This window comes from Ovis aries, chromosome 7, assembly GCF_016772045.2.
Source record: "Ovis aries strain OAR_USU_Benz2616 breed Rambouillet chromosome 7, ARS-UI_Ramb_v3.0, whole genome shotgun sequence".
In the NCBI taxonomy this organism is placed as follows: Eukaryota; Metazoa; Chordata; class Mammalia; order Artiodactyla; family Bovidae; genus Ovis; species Ovis aries.
In genome coordinates, this window is record NC_056060.1 from 33847827 (window position 1) to 33862369 (window position 14543).

The window sequence follows — 14543 nt, forward strand, 5'->3', positions numbered from 1 at the left end:
ACAGGACTTACCATCTTAAGTCCTTGGACTTCACCTGGTCTGGGAGGCTACATGCTCATGCTCATCATGAGTTTCTTCCATCTGGTGGGGTTTTAGTATCTGTAAAACAATTCAGGAATATGCTTCAGACACTGTTATCTCTGTGCTTCAGGAAAGAACTAAAGATCTGTGACTGCTCTGTGGCTGATTCACTTTTTAAATCGTTCCAGTTCTCCTGGCCCAACTACTATTTTTTGGTCACTCTGTGTTCACATTCTTTCAGTCATTATTGAGCAGCCTTTTCTGACTCAGGAGAGGCCTGGGAGACTAAAGAGGCAGGCTGGGAATATCATGGCTGATTTATCCTGGGAAGGCCCTAGGGAGCCCTGCTTGCTTACATTTGTGATATGTGTGATATATACTGAGACATAAGGTTGAAAGACAGTGCCAAAACTTCCCACCATCCTCCTCTCTATTAACATGGCAGTAAAAGGGCTGTCATTTTTGGAGTGTACATTCCCTATTTGAGGCTTGTGGTAGGTGGCTCACTAACCTTGTCTTTTAATCTTGTGATATTCTTACAGAATAGGTATTATACCATTTTCCAGATGAGGGAACTGAGGCTCAGAGAAGTTATTTCATTTGCCTGAGGTTACATGCATCAATAAGAGATATCAACCAGCATTCAGACTGACCTGTTTGACTCAAAAACATCTTTTGTACCACTGTTTTCATACCCCCAAAAAAGATAATCTGAAACTCATTTTTATAGTGTTCCTTTCTCATTCTTAAAAGTAGTTTTGGTATAGAAATTGAAGCCCATGAGCCAAGCAAGAGAATGATGCTATGTTTTGTAACCAACTAGTTTCTCCCTCTGCTATGGGCAAGTTGTTAGTTTTTATCACTTCAGTTGACCTGCATGGTTGATTGGAATGTTCAGAAAACAAAATTTTGAATAAAATTTTTCAGCCAATTCAATTGCGTAGTGAAACTGCCCAGGGTAAGGATGCCTCTATGTAATATATGGAGATTTGCCTTTGAAATGTTTTCTTGTATTTTTCTTTTATTCTTAATTGTATTGTTCTAGTCCCTACATAACATCAATTGTAAATCTTCAATCTCGTAATAAAAATCAATGGGCAGTAAATGTGTTATTGCCAGTTACTTTTATTAATATTTACTGAGCACTTTTCTCTGTGAGGCCTTGATACATGTGCCTCACTCACATCACTTCATTTAATCTTCAGTCACCTTTGAGGTAAGGACAGTGGTATAAGTTCCATTTTATAGTTTAAAAAAATGAGTTTCAAGGCAATTGTCATTTGCCCAAATTCTTTATAAGCTGATGTTTAGAATTTGCATGCAGGTCTATTAAAACTATTGGAGTTTAGTTTGTGTTTAGTGATTTTAAGTGTTAAAAAAAAATTGGAAAGAAACTAAAATCACCTTCTAAAACTTTATACTGAGTTTATAAAATAATTTTTTAAAAACAAAGTTGGAAAAGCAACAAGGCTTACTTGGAAATTTAGAAAGCAGATGTGATATTGGCAAGGCAGGGATGTAATTGTGAATAAATTAAAATGGAGATTATGAATTCCAGAGTGGTCCAGTGGTTAGGACTCCATGCTTCTACTGCAGGGGTGTGTTCCATCCTCGGTGCCATGAATCCTGCCTGAAATGGTGTGCGCCAGCCCCCCCACCGCCCCCACCCCCGCCCCGACCCCCCCAGCCACCCCCATCCCCCGTCGCCAAAAAGGCTAATAAGGTAAAATGGATATTACGTTTTTCCTCAGAGTCTCCTAGCAAGCTAAATATATCTAGCTTGGGGTGAGATGTTTTCTAAGTTTTTGGCAGTCACAACTTTGTTCAGCCTAAGAGTTTCAGATGTGTGGTCCTTGACTGTAGCTGTGGATTCTGGCTAAGGGGTTCCCCTTGGGAGGGGGGGCTGGTGCAGTAGGAATGCCAATCCATGTGCGGTTCCGAGTGGCTGACCTGCTGGACCCCTCTTCCTTCCCTTTCGCGCGGCAGGTGCAGAACAAGCTGGACGGCTGCTGCTATGCGGTGAAGCGCATCCCCATCAACCCGGCCAGCAGGCACTTCCGCAGGATCAAGGGCGAGGTGACATTGCTGTCGCGCCTCCATCATGAGAACATCGTGCGTTACTACAATGCCTGGATCGAGAGACATGAGCGGCCGGCAGGCCCGGCAACCCCGCCGCCGAACTCGGGTCCCCAGGCCCAGGACAGGCAAGCCTTGGCCCAGCCAGCAGGCGACAGCGACCCGGACGGCCCGGGCAGCGTGGAGGCGGCTGCGCCGCCGCCCATCCTCAGCAGCTCGGTGGAATGGAGCACGTCCGGCGAGCGCTCGGCCAGCATCCGCTTCCCCGCCGCCGGCCCAGACTCCAGCAGCGACGAGGACGACGACGACGAGGAGCAGGGCGTCTTCTCACAGTCCTTCCTGTAAGAGCTTCCGGTGCATCCTGCCTCCCTGCCAGGCCCAGGCAGGGGAAGGGGGACTAGGTTGGAAATCCAGTCCTGTAGACCATGTGGGAATACATGTACATGAAACTTATTTTAGAGAGGAAACAAATTCAGTCCAAAGATTTTTTTTTACCACCTGCTATCTTCAGGAGGTCTCCAAAATTCAAGTCCTGGAAGAAGGAAAAGTAGAAACTTCTTCCAATTCTTCCTGTTAATACATTTAATAGGATTTTTAAAAGAGTGTTCTTTTTAGATAAAGGCTTCTAACTCTGGAAATAAAGGAACTAATTTGGAGTCTTGATATGGGGCCTACTGCAGCTCTAAAAAGGGTTACAGAACCAATAATTAATGGTCCTAAAATAAAGTTTAATTCATCTTAGAATCCATCCTAGTTATTTACATTCGTGGTTTTATTTCATTGTATCTGATTGGATGCAGTTTATTATGACCCCTAGCTATTGAATTATATATAACAGGGAATTTGGTTTCTTTAGTCTTTCTCTAATTCTCTTTTTAAGACCTGCTTCAGATTCTGACAGTGATATCATCTTTGACAATGAAGATGAGAACAGTAAAAGCCAGAATCAGGTAAATATATAAATGGAAGTGATACCATTTTATTCTTCATGGGATGGGGACATAGCAAATGTTTGATGTTATACACTTCAAGTAAAATAATAAAGCCTTAATCTGACATGCAAATATAGAAACTGTCAATTTAAAAAGCATGATTATTTAAAATACGCTATCCATGTGATTACTTAGATGTCTTAATTTATCCACAGAATAAAACAGGCCTGCTTTATTAGAAGAAAGGAATAAATTGACATGCTAGGTTTTTTGTTTTGCTTCGCTTTTAGTGAAAACCATTTCCTAGAGGACTTGGGGAAACATTATGTGGTTGGGAATGAGGGTTGAATGCAAATTATTTGGGGAAATAAATACCCTAATTGTGGAGTTATGTGGGTCTCTCTCACAGTTAATCTTGATGACTTACTCTCATAAACCATCCTCTAGAACAGTGTTTTAACACTGTAGGTCGTGATCCTGTAACAGGTTATAAAATCAGTTTCAAGGGTTACAACCAGCTTCATTTTATTTTCAGTGCTATGGAGAGGAGTATAGAATGCAAAATGCATACTACTACTAAAGGTAAACTGTTCACAGAACTTGTCTCTATGGTATTGTAAAATACAACATGGTCTGAAAGATTTGAAAACACTGCTTTAAGCCTTGGACCCCACTCAGTTCTGTGTCTTCCTCCACCTAGACCAGCAGAGCCCCTCAGTGCTGATGACATGGAGTTCAGGGTGAGGCTTTGTGATCTCTAGGGCTGTCTGTAGTTGCTAGAGAAAGCTTCTGTAGCTGGGGACTGGATACAGTGACTTTATTACCAAAAATAAAAATAAGAGTTACAAGCAGGGTGCATTCACAGTAGATAAAGGTAAGTCTACACATAGACTCTCTTAGATAAGCAGTTAAATTGGTTTGAATGAGGTTTGAATGCATTAGCCAGCATTTTTTATAAGTACTTCTCTTTTCTATTAAAATCCCCCTTAAACCCCTGAGGAAGTTTAAGGAATAATAGCATAAGTAGTCTAAGCTAACTGCTTTGGTTTTAGCATTAGTTATGCATTTAATTATTATGGGGGCACCAAATTTACAATTCTGGCTTTGCTCAAATAAGTGAGATATCCCATGGGGCACTCTAATTGATGGGTAGAAGCCTCTAAGAGATTAACAATTTTCTACAGATAATCCCTAGAATAAATAAATAATTCAAGAGTAGAATTTGGAGAATTCCCTAGTGACTCAGTGGTTAGGACTCTGAGCTTTCATTGCTGAGGGCGTGTTCGATCCCTGGTCAGGAAACTAAGATCCACCTCCACCCACTCCCCCCACAAAAAAAAGAGTAGAACTTGATTGATTCCATAACAGGTTATTTTTCCTTTAATAAATAAAACATTGAAAAATGTTTCCACACAAAAAAATGCAGATCAGAAACAATCAAATACTACCTAATATTTTTTCATACTTGGGGGTTGGAAAGAGTAATATGTCATTTAGAAGAAGAAAGAATTTTTTTTGAAGGGACATGAGTTAGAAAAATAGCTGTAGGGGACAACCATGTGGAAAAGTGGTGTGGGGGATTGGTCACCCTACGTGGCAGCCGGGTGGTGGTTCTTTAGTGCTATAGCCAAGGGCAGTGTGCCATTTGGTAACATGAGCATATTTAAATTGTTTTAGCTAAAGATGGATTTCTCATCTTCTGTTTCCAAAGTAAGCCTACCATCAAAGGTGACATTCCAGTAAAACTGCAGCCTTAAAACATAAACCTGTATACATTCTACCCCTTCTTACCCGTAGGAAGATGTCAGTGGTAAGAAGGAATTGACTTTGAATCTTTCTGTGCATTGTGCACCTTTAATACCTATTTCCTGTTGTCCCTTTCATTGTTCTTTACAGTAATAGACCTATAAACTATGTGTTAGACTCTGGTATTGGCAAAGTTGGCTTTTAAGTGCAGTGAGCATCAAAAAGGACAGTGGTTGTTCTGCTCACTGACCTACCCTCCAAGGCAGCATGATGGCCGTGTATGGGTAGGGCGGGCATAAACGACTTGGTGACAGTAATGACTTTGTGTCATTTCAGCCTCGTTTTGAGCTCTCTTGTGTTCTTCTTGTGTTAGGATGAAGATTGCAATGGAAAGAACAGTTGTCATGAAAGTGAGCCACCAGCAACCACCGAGGCTGTGCACTACCTCTACATCCAGGTGAGGCCCTGGCACACAGCTCAGTGACTCAGCAACTCCCAGCAGTTGCTGGTGAGTAGGTTTTGGGAGATGAGAGTAAAAGAATGAGCAGAAGAGGGCTCATCAGCACTGCCAGGGATGAATTAGCCAGAGAGGATTGCAGAATGGAGGCCCTTTCCCTCAGCCTTGAACCCGAGCTCTCTGGTACCAGAGCAACAGACAGCATAAGGCAGTGGTCTCCAGTTCTAAGCTCACCTGGATCTTGGAAGTTCACATTCTGGATCCACCAGTCACAGCTGTGTGAGCTCAGGCAAAGTTCTTCAGTATCCTGTGTCTCAGGATGCTGGGACATTTAATCACCTGTTATTTAATTTAATCACCTGTAAATTAAACAATAGCAGGTACCTTAATGACTTGTGAGGAATAAACACAGTAATGTGTGTAATTAGAACCATACCCAAGGCCACAGGCGCTAGACTGTACACATACAGAAATTCTGTTTTGTCTAACAAGTTAAATCTGGACAAGTAAGTTACGAGGCACATAACATCCTCGTGTGCACAAAAGACACACCAGCCTGGTTTTAGGAAAGTAGCTTATCCTGGAACCCCTGAGGGATAGGAGAACCAGCTCCAATGAGGCATTGCTAAAGGGAAGCCTATAGGCTTTGTCCTGCTCCCTCTCCCAAGGGGCACGTTCTAGACAGTGGGAGCCTGCCAGCAGAGGGACAGCCACAAACCAAAGAGGAAAACGTGCCCCTGGCCCAAGAGAACAGGACTGTGGGTCATTATTAGTATTTTCAATCACATCTGCAAGGAGGCAGATCTTTAAATGTGAGAATCAGTACTATGCCAAAGAAGGAACCCTCAGACAAGTGTAATGTTTCAAAAGAGGTTAGTTAGGTGGTCACTTTACAGAAGCTGCAGCTGGTTTTAGGTTTTTCCTAACAAAAATCACTCACACTCATGGTAAAGTGTTTGTCCCCCAAACTGCTAACTATTGTGTAGCTTCTCCATTCCAGTACTCTCTGAACAGTTACAGTGAGGCGAAAGTGTGTAAGGGGGGTGTGTGAAGTGCGGGTGCCAGCACGGTGGGGGAGGCAGAGGCCCTCTGGAAGACAAGCCAGAATTTGTAGATGTCATTCTGAGCCTGAAGGGTATTTCTCTCTTTTTAAATGACATGTTCCTCTCTCTAAAAGCAACAACAAAAAAATCCATGAGGAATCTCAACTTTGATGCTAGTTTGAAACATGCAGTCTGGTTTCATAAATCAAATGCTATATGTTGAGCTAAGACTTAAATGACATTGCCTTGTTTTCTGATAGATTAATACAGTCAAGCAGGATGAGATAGAGCCCTTTCTCGAATATTTGGATATTTACAATGTTTCAGTCTAGACTTGAAGGCCGTTGTCATTAATTTAACGTACAGATGAGAGAAGCTAGTGACATCATTGAATTATTAATTGGCCCTTCTTGAAAATGTGGGCTTGGAAACGATCTTGTAAAACTAAATAAAATTTAATTTAATTCTGTTTTCGTATTACTTTTGACAAGGCTTTTAAAGTCTTATTTTTTAATGAACAATAATATGAAAAATAAAGAATGATTTTGTTGGAGTGCTAAGAGTATGCTTCTTCCCCCCAGTTTTTGAGGTTTTTTTTTTACTACTGTTTGTTTCTTTTTTTAATTAAAAAAAGATAAGCCTTTCCTGTAAGTACTTAAAATCTGTGGTCCATGTTTTAAAATACAGGATTACACTAATTGCCATCGTTCTCCTTGACTGAAATCTGTCATCAAATCCTGCCTGGTTCGTTCTTATCTGTAGATGGAGTACTGTGAGAAGAGCACTTTACGAGACACCATTGACCAGGGGCTGTATCGAGACACTGTCAGGCTCTGGAGGCTTTTCCGAGAGATTCTGGATGGATTGGCTTACATCCATGAGAAAGTAAGCTTGGCAACATTTCACATCTGACATATTTCACATAAAATTTATAACAAAAGTAAATATGAGACTTGAGAAAAACTGAAATAGAGGGAAAATTATGGGTATTTTGAAATAATCTATTTTGACAGGAAATAGAACATATCAAAAGACAAGAAAATAGCATAAAACCTCACAGTTCAAAGAAAACAGTGAAGGATAGGACAGGGGTCAGCAAACTATGGCGCCCCACAGGATCCCTAGCCACTTCTGTTCATCCTGTGGGCTCAGGATGGCTTTTACATTTTTAAGCGGTTGTAAAAAAGATTGAAGGAAGGGTAACATCTCATGACACCTGACAATTCCGTGAAATTCAGACGTGTGTCCCTTAGTCACGTTTTGCTGGACCGCGGCCGTGACGGTTTATGTGGCGCCTGTGGCTGGGCCTGCGCTGCTGCTGCACAGTACAGGAGGTGTGCCAGAGCCTGTGTGGCCCGTGAAGCCTGGAAGACTTGCTGTCTGACCCTTTACAGACAAAGTTTGCCAGCCTCTGGGCTAGGTGGAAATACTTGAACAAGTAGGGAAGGGGAGCATGCTTCCCTGAGTGGTTTAGAGAAAGTGAGAGCATGATTGATTCATGCCAAGGTGTGTGATTCTGACTCGGTGCTGCCCTTCCTAGGAACATGGAAAACCAGAAAGTCATCGAGCAAGAGCAGAGATGAGACTGAGAACATAGCTTGCCAGGTGTATAAAATGTCACTTTAAAACTAGGAATTGTCATCATGACGTAAATGCTAATGGACCTAGCTTCAGGATGAAACGCAGCTTACATTTTAAACATGAGATTCTCTAATGCATTAGCATAAATGTTTTTTTCCCCCCTGTGCCTCAAGTTTCTTTAACCTTAAAATGTTTATACTGTACTGTATTTATACTAAAAGTCCAGGACTCTAATTTCCAGATGTCCTGTTTATAAATAGAGGAAGAAATGAAAGTGGTGTTTGTCTCCCTGACCAGAACAGGGAGACAAGATGCAGCAGAGAAAAGGATCATTGAAAGTCTGAGAGAGGGATGCCGAAGGGAACCGTTGGGATCAGACCTGATCAGGACCAGCAGCAGGCTGACTGGGAGAGGGTGGCAGAGGCCAGCCAGCCTAGACTAGCATGGTCTGCAGGAGATGGCCTCACCCGGTTTTTATCACTAGATCGTCCTTTTAAACGAGGAAACAGGAATAATATAAGCTGTTCTTAGGAAAAAGTATTGTTGGTTTCTTTGCTCTCTTCTATCAGGGAATGATTCACCGAGATTTGAAGCCTGTCAACATTTTTTTGGATTCTGATGACCACGTCAAAATAGGTGATTTTGGTTTGGCCACCGACCATCTAGCCTTTGCTGTGAGTATTTTTTTTATTCAAGTGTGCCTAAAAACAAATGCATGTGCCTCGATTATCCTGTCTTCTAACATTCTCATGAGTTCTCTGAACTCTGCTGTGTGATCCCCAGGAAGTATACAAGTCTGAAGGAGTGGCTGTAAATTATCTTGCAGACTTTGAGATTGTGAATATGTTTTAGTGAGTGCATTCCTCTTGAGAGACATACAATTATTAGTTAGTGGGTGATGTTTAGGGCAAAGGCATATAATACTTTATGAAATGATTTGGTGTTTTGGTCTACCGTGCCAGACACTGAGCAAGATGTTTTACACTCCAGGGACTTTTAACTTAAGGAAATAAGACTTAAAAACCATGAAACATCAGGAGAATGAGTTCTAGACAGCAAAAGTCAGAAAGTATTAATGTTATTCACAACATTATAGTTTAACAAACAAAGCTAAAACAATGTAAGTGAAATAGTCATATAAGATTAAAAGACTGAAAATTTACATATGGTTATGAGGATAAAGAAACACTGCACAGAGAAAAGAACATTTCATATGGGCCTGAAAGGACAGGGCCTGAAAGTCCAGTAGACTGGGATCGAGGGCAGGGCCTGGTGACACCAGAGTCAGGGGTTCCAGGGAAAAAGAACTGCATAAGCAAAGGCCCTGGGGTAAGCAGACATGACTGTCGAAGGCCAGCCTGTTGTCTGGTTGAAACTGTGAGGGTGTAGGGGAGCCATGAAAGAAGATGGCTTAAGGTTGGGGATTCTTGCAGGTGATTGAATACTAGGGGAAGAATTTTACTTAACATCACGAGCCAGAGCTTACGGCACCAAAGTCTGTGGTAAACACAGTTAATTCTAAGGGTGATCAGAGGAAGAAATTAATAGTGAGAAGGACCAAAGGGCCAAATTAGAAGGTGACGTTAGAAGGAACAGAGAGGGAGGAAGTGGAAGGGGCACAGTAAGGACGTGGTCCTGACCAGCATGGCGGCGAATTCAGAGTGCTAAGACCAAACGAACGAATTTAATTTGATGTCTCGGCTTTAGTCTATAGACAGACATTTAGTCTATGTCTGTCGGCCTTTAGTATATAAGGGCCTCCCCTATAAGGGGGCCTTCCCAGGTGCCTGCCAATGCAGAAAATGTGGGAGACGCAAGTTCGATCCCTGGGTCGGGAAGACCCCCTGGAGAAGGAAATGGCAACTCACCCCAGTATCTTGCCTGGGCAATTCCATGGACCAAGGAGCCTGGCAGGCTACAGTCCGTGGGGTCGCAAAGAGCCCACACAGCTGAGCGACTGACCACATGCACGTGAAGTAGATGAGAGCTCAGGCTCTGGAGGCCCGCTGCCTGGGCCAGAAGCCATGGGTAAGTTATTGAGCTTCCTAGCGTCTTTTCTAAAACATGTGCCTAAGGTAAGTACCGAATTCAGAGTTGTCACCACAACAAAATAAGAATTTAGGTGAGCCCTGGAGCAGTGCCCTGCTCTGAGAATGTTACAGCTGTTGTTATCCGTGGTAGTACTTATAACAGGAATCCATGGAATGATGAGAGAAAAACAGTGATTCAGGTTAATGCAAGACGGCACTGCCACAGATGTAGTGGAGGAGGTGAGGCTCCCTAAGAGGTATTCACAGCTCTGGAGGGATACATTTAGTGACCAGCCTCTGGGAGAGAAGAGTGAAAATTGATCCAGATAAAGTAATAGCAGTGGGAAAGTTAGAAAGTGAGTTTGTTGTTATTAGTCTTCTTTAACTCTTTCCAGTAATAGATTCTGTTTTGAAATATGAAAATAAATTAGTTTTGGTAAACTTTAAGGGGTTCTGCCATGAAGGAGGTCTGGGTGAATTGCCCCTCTCCTTGACCTCATTGGGTTTCTAGTGAGCCCTATGTTAGTAGGCTAACTGAACTAAAAAAAATACATAACTCAGAAAAGCATTATTACAGTTGTCCTGGATTCTTTGTAGTATTTTTTATTCAGTTTTCATTTAGAAGTGATAATCCATTCCTGTGGAATAATATTTTAATTTGATATTTGGCTTACTTATATTTTTAGGCTGACGGCAAACAAGATGATACATCAGGAGATCACTTGATTAAATCAGACCCTTCAGGTAAATCCAGAAGATTTACCTGTGTATTTAATGCATGTGTTAATAAGCAGTCCACAAAATTTCCTTTTTTCCCTTTTTTTTTAACATACAAAAAGCTGTACATATGTAATGTATACAACTTGAGGCCTTTCGAGGTACATACGCACTTAGAAAATGTCACCATAATCATATCCATCACCTCCAAGTTTCTCCCTGCCTTCTTACTTATTATTATTACCAATTTTGTGATAAGAATACTTAACAGGACAATTTTAAATGTGCAATACAGTATAAAATTTCTCAATTTGAAACCTGTTTTTCTTTTGTAAAGATTTTATTCTAAAGCAAATTATAATTATTCATTAAGTTAATAAAATTATGAACATTCTTTAATTTTTTTCCCCTCTTCACTATATTGATTGTTCTTGAGGACTCTTAAGAAACTAGAGCTTCAATTAGAATAATTTGGTTCTGTGGGCAAGCAGTTATACTTTGACCCCAGGTGGTAATGGGAGATTACCTCATGACCTGGCCTGTCTGAGATCTTCCTGCCTGGCACTGCCCCTTTACCACAGCAGAGCCAAGGTATGTGGCTGGCTGTCCATGATTCAGGGTTAGCAGCTTGGTGAAATGTATGCTGCTTCTTCCTGTGAATAGAGTCAACAGACTGTGTCTCTCTCTTAAGAAACTTTTTTTTAAATAAAAATTTGCCTTATCTCTAAGTCCTGTTATTAGACACCTTTTCCCTGCCTTCTTGCCTGCAGGTCATTTGACTGGGATGGTTGGCACTGCTTTATATGTAAGCCCTGAGGTCCAAGGAAGCACCAAATCTGCATACAACCAGGTAAAAAAAGAAGCTTTGCGGGGAGGGGGGGGCAGGGGAGGAGGGGGCGGAAAGATTGAGAGAGAGAGAGAGAAAAGAAAGAGTATGAAAATCACAGCGCTCGGGGTTCAGTTACCAGCTGAGAAAGCAGGAAACATTCGTTCATTCAGTCTGTCAGTTCAGTTCAGTCACTCAGTCGTGTCCGACTCTTTGCAACCCCATGGACTGCAGCATGCCAGGCTTCCCTGTCTATCACCAACTCCTGGAGCTTGCTCAAACTCATGTCTGTCGAGTTGGTGATGCAACCCAACCATCTCATCCTCTGTTGTCCCCTTCTTCTCCTGCCTTCGATCTTTCCCAGCATCAGGGTCTTTTCCAGTGAGTCAGTTCTTCGCATCAGGTGGCCAAAGTATTGGAGCTTCAGCTTCAGCATCAGTCCTTCCAATGAACACCCAGGACTGGTTTCCTTTAGGATGGACTGGCTGGATCTCCTTGCAGTCCAAGTCTGTATCTTGCATCCGTTGAGTGACTGTTCCAGGTAGGACATGTGATGCCCAAAGACAGTGACTGAAGCTGGCACTCTTGCTGCCAAGGAGCTTACAGGCCTTTTGTCCATCTAAAGATTTAAACTAACGGGCCCTGGGCCAGGCCCTGGGAACACAGGGAACAACGCAATCAACTAATAAGACATCTTTTTCCAGCCTTCAGGGGGCTTGTCCACTGATGGATGAACCAAACAAGTAAAAATTCTTAAATCACAAACTATGTAAGAGCTAAGAAGAAAAGAAATGGGGTCCAGTGACCAGAGGACAATAAGGAGCATCGTCCTTAGGTTGACTGATTACAGAAAGCCTCTCCGAGAGGACAGCTGTCCTGATAAAAGAGGAAAAGAGGGAGAAGTCACAAGAGTTGGGGCCTGGAGCTTGGCTCGGAGGGGAGAGGGATAAGCAGAGGAAATAGCACCTCAGAGAGAAGTGTGTTAGCGAGGGTGAGAGCTGGCATGGCGTGGTGCACTTAGGACAGTCGCAAAGAAGGTCAGACTGGCTACAGCAAGTGAGCCATGGGGGCAAGAGGCACGAAGCAAAGCTGGGGGGAACGCCAGGGTCAGGTGATGCAGGGCCAGCGTGGACATGATAAGGAGTGAGCACAGGCAGCCCCTGAGGGATCTCGAGTGAGAGAGTTCATTCCACCTGTTGCCGGACGCCTTGCAGAAATCCAGATGGGGCGGCTGAGCTAGGACGAGCGGTGGCAGTAGACACCGGGTTTGCTGTTTTAGTCGCTCAGTCATGTCCGACTTTTTGCAACCCCATGGACTGCAGCACGCCAGGCTTCCCTGTCCTTCACTATCTCCAGAGTTTGCTCAAACTCATGTCAGTTGAGTCAGTGATGCCATCCAACACTCTCATCCTCTGTCACCCGCTTTTCCTCCTGCCCTCAGTCTTTCTCAGCATCATTATCTTTTCCAATGAATCAGCTCTTCGCATCAGGTGGCCAAAGTATTAGAACTTCAGCTTCACCATCAGTCATTCCAATGATTATTCAGGATTAATTTCCTTTAGGATTGGCTGGTTTGATCTCCTTGCTGTCCAAGGGACTCTCAAAAGTCTATTCGAGCACCACAGTTTGAAAGCATCAATTCTTTGGCACTCAGCCTTCTTTCTGGTCCAACGCTCACATCCGTACATGACTACAGGAAAAACCATAGCTTTGACTAAATGGACCTTTGTCACCAAAGTGATATCTCTGAAGTATGCAGGTATGAGATGCACGTTGGAGGGGAAGTGACAGGTTTTTTTAATGGAGTGGGTGTTGGGTGAGGAAAAGGAAGGGAAACAGGACAATACTCAACTTTCTGCCTGGAACGGCTAGGGGAAGGGTAGTTGACTGAGCCTCGGAACCCTGAAGAACGATATGGGAGGTGGAGGAGAGAATGGCAAAGAAAACTGCCTGGGGCACGTTTAGAAGGAAATGCCAGATGAGAAATCCTATTGGTGAGGTCCAGTCTGCTGCTGAAGACTCAAGACTCAAGTTCAGGGACTTCCCTGATGGTCCAGTGGCTAAGACTCGGGGCTCCCAATGCAGGGGGCCCAGGTTCGATCCCTGGCCGGGGAATTAGATCCTGGTTGCTACAAGTGAAAGTTCATATGCTGTAACTAAAAGAGCCCACATGATGCAACTGAAGACCCTGCACAGTCAAATAAGTAAATATTTTTTTTAAAAAAAGACTCAAGTTCAGAAGAAAGGTCAAAGTCAGGGGTATAAATTTGAGAGTCACCAGCACACAGATGGGATTTAAAAGCTTGAGCCTGGCTGAGATCACTTAGGGCAAGACCCATAGAGGTAAATTTTTAAAACACACGAAGCAGGCAGTCTGCATCAAAGCGTGTTTTCAAGCTTGCAGTGGCAACTCTAGTGTGGGTTTTGATTCTGACGAGAGCACCAGGCAGTGAGTTGAAGGAGACCTCCAGACACCAGGCGAGGATGAGGGTGTGTAGAGGTGGACATGCCCACCCTGAGGGAGGGAGGCACCTATAGTGTCACCACTCCAGTTTAGCCTGCAAGAGGGTAATGGAATCCTTGAAAGGATTTTGGCCTAGCACTCTTCCACCTTTTGAAAGGTATCCTAAGGAAACAACCAGGGACATCCAAAAAGGTTGGTGTGAAAGACGTTTGTCACAGCGTTGTTTATAACAGGGCGGAATCGTGTTTAAAAGTAGGGAACTGGTTAAATTATGGGGCTTCCGTGTAATTGAATATGTCATTAAGATCACGTTTTAGAAAAATGACATTATAGTATTAAAATATTCGTTTGTGTTGGGAGAGTAAAAGTTACAGATGACACTGGTTCTAGTTTTAATGCATGTGTGTGTGTGTAGATATTTTTTTTAAAGGCATAAAATGGGCATATCTTAGCCATCAGTAGTAAATTTCTTTAGGCAATGGAGTTATGGATGGTTGCTATTTTATTCTTGGTGCTTTTCTGTATATTCCACATTTTTCTACAGCTAATGTGTAGGAAATGACACGATGAATGTTTGTTTTTAAGACTTTGGAGGTCACCGGTTGGAGAGGCTCTCCTACTAATCCTTGAGTCCAACTGCATTCAAGTTT

General features: G+C 42.9%; 1 protein-coding gene across 5 annotated transcripts in view; it reads left to right on the forward strand.

Moving 5' to 3' along the window:
• EIF2AK4 (eukaryotic translation initiation factor 2 alpha kinase 4) overlaps window positions 1-14543 on the forward strand; it is a 100140-nt gene that overhangs the window by 46197 nt on the left and 39400 nt on the right. For all 5 annotated transcript variants that reach the window (XR_006060344.1, XM_004010439.5, XM_060418589.1 and 2 more), the window contains exons 12-18: window positions 2008-2438; window positions 2978-3047; window positions 5149-5232; window positions 7038-7160; window positions 8426-8530; window positions 10573-10630; window positions 11374-11453. Coding sequence is in view for 4 of the 5 variants with exons in the window: in XM_004010439.5 (XP_004010488.2) it covers window positions 2008-2438; window positions 2978-3047; window positions 5149-5232; window positions 7038-7160; window positions 8426-8530; window positions 10573-10630; window positions 11374-11453 (951 nt within the window). In the remaining variant the exon portion in view is untranslated. The remainder of the gene's footprint in view (window positions 1-2007; window positions 2439-2977; window positions 3048-5148; window positions 5233-7037; window positions 7161-8425; window positions 8531-10572; window positions 10631-11373; window positions 11454-14543) is intronic.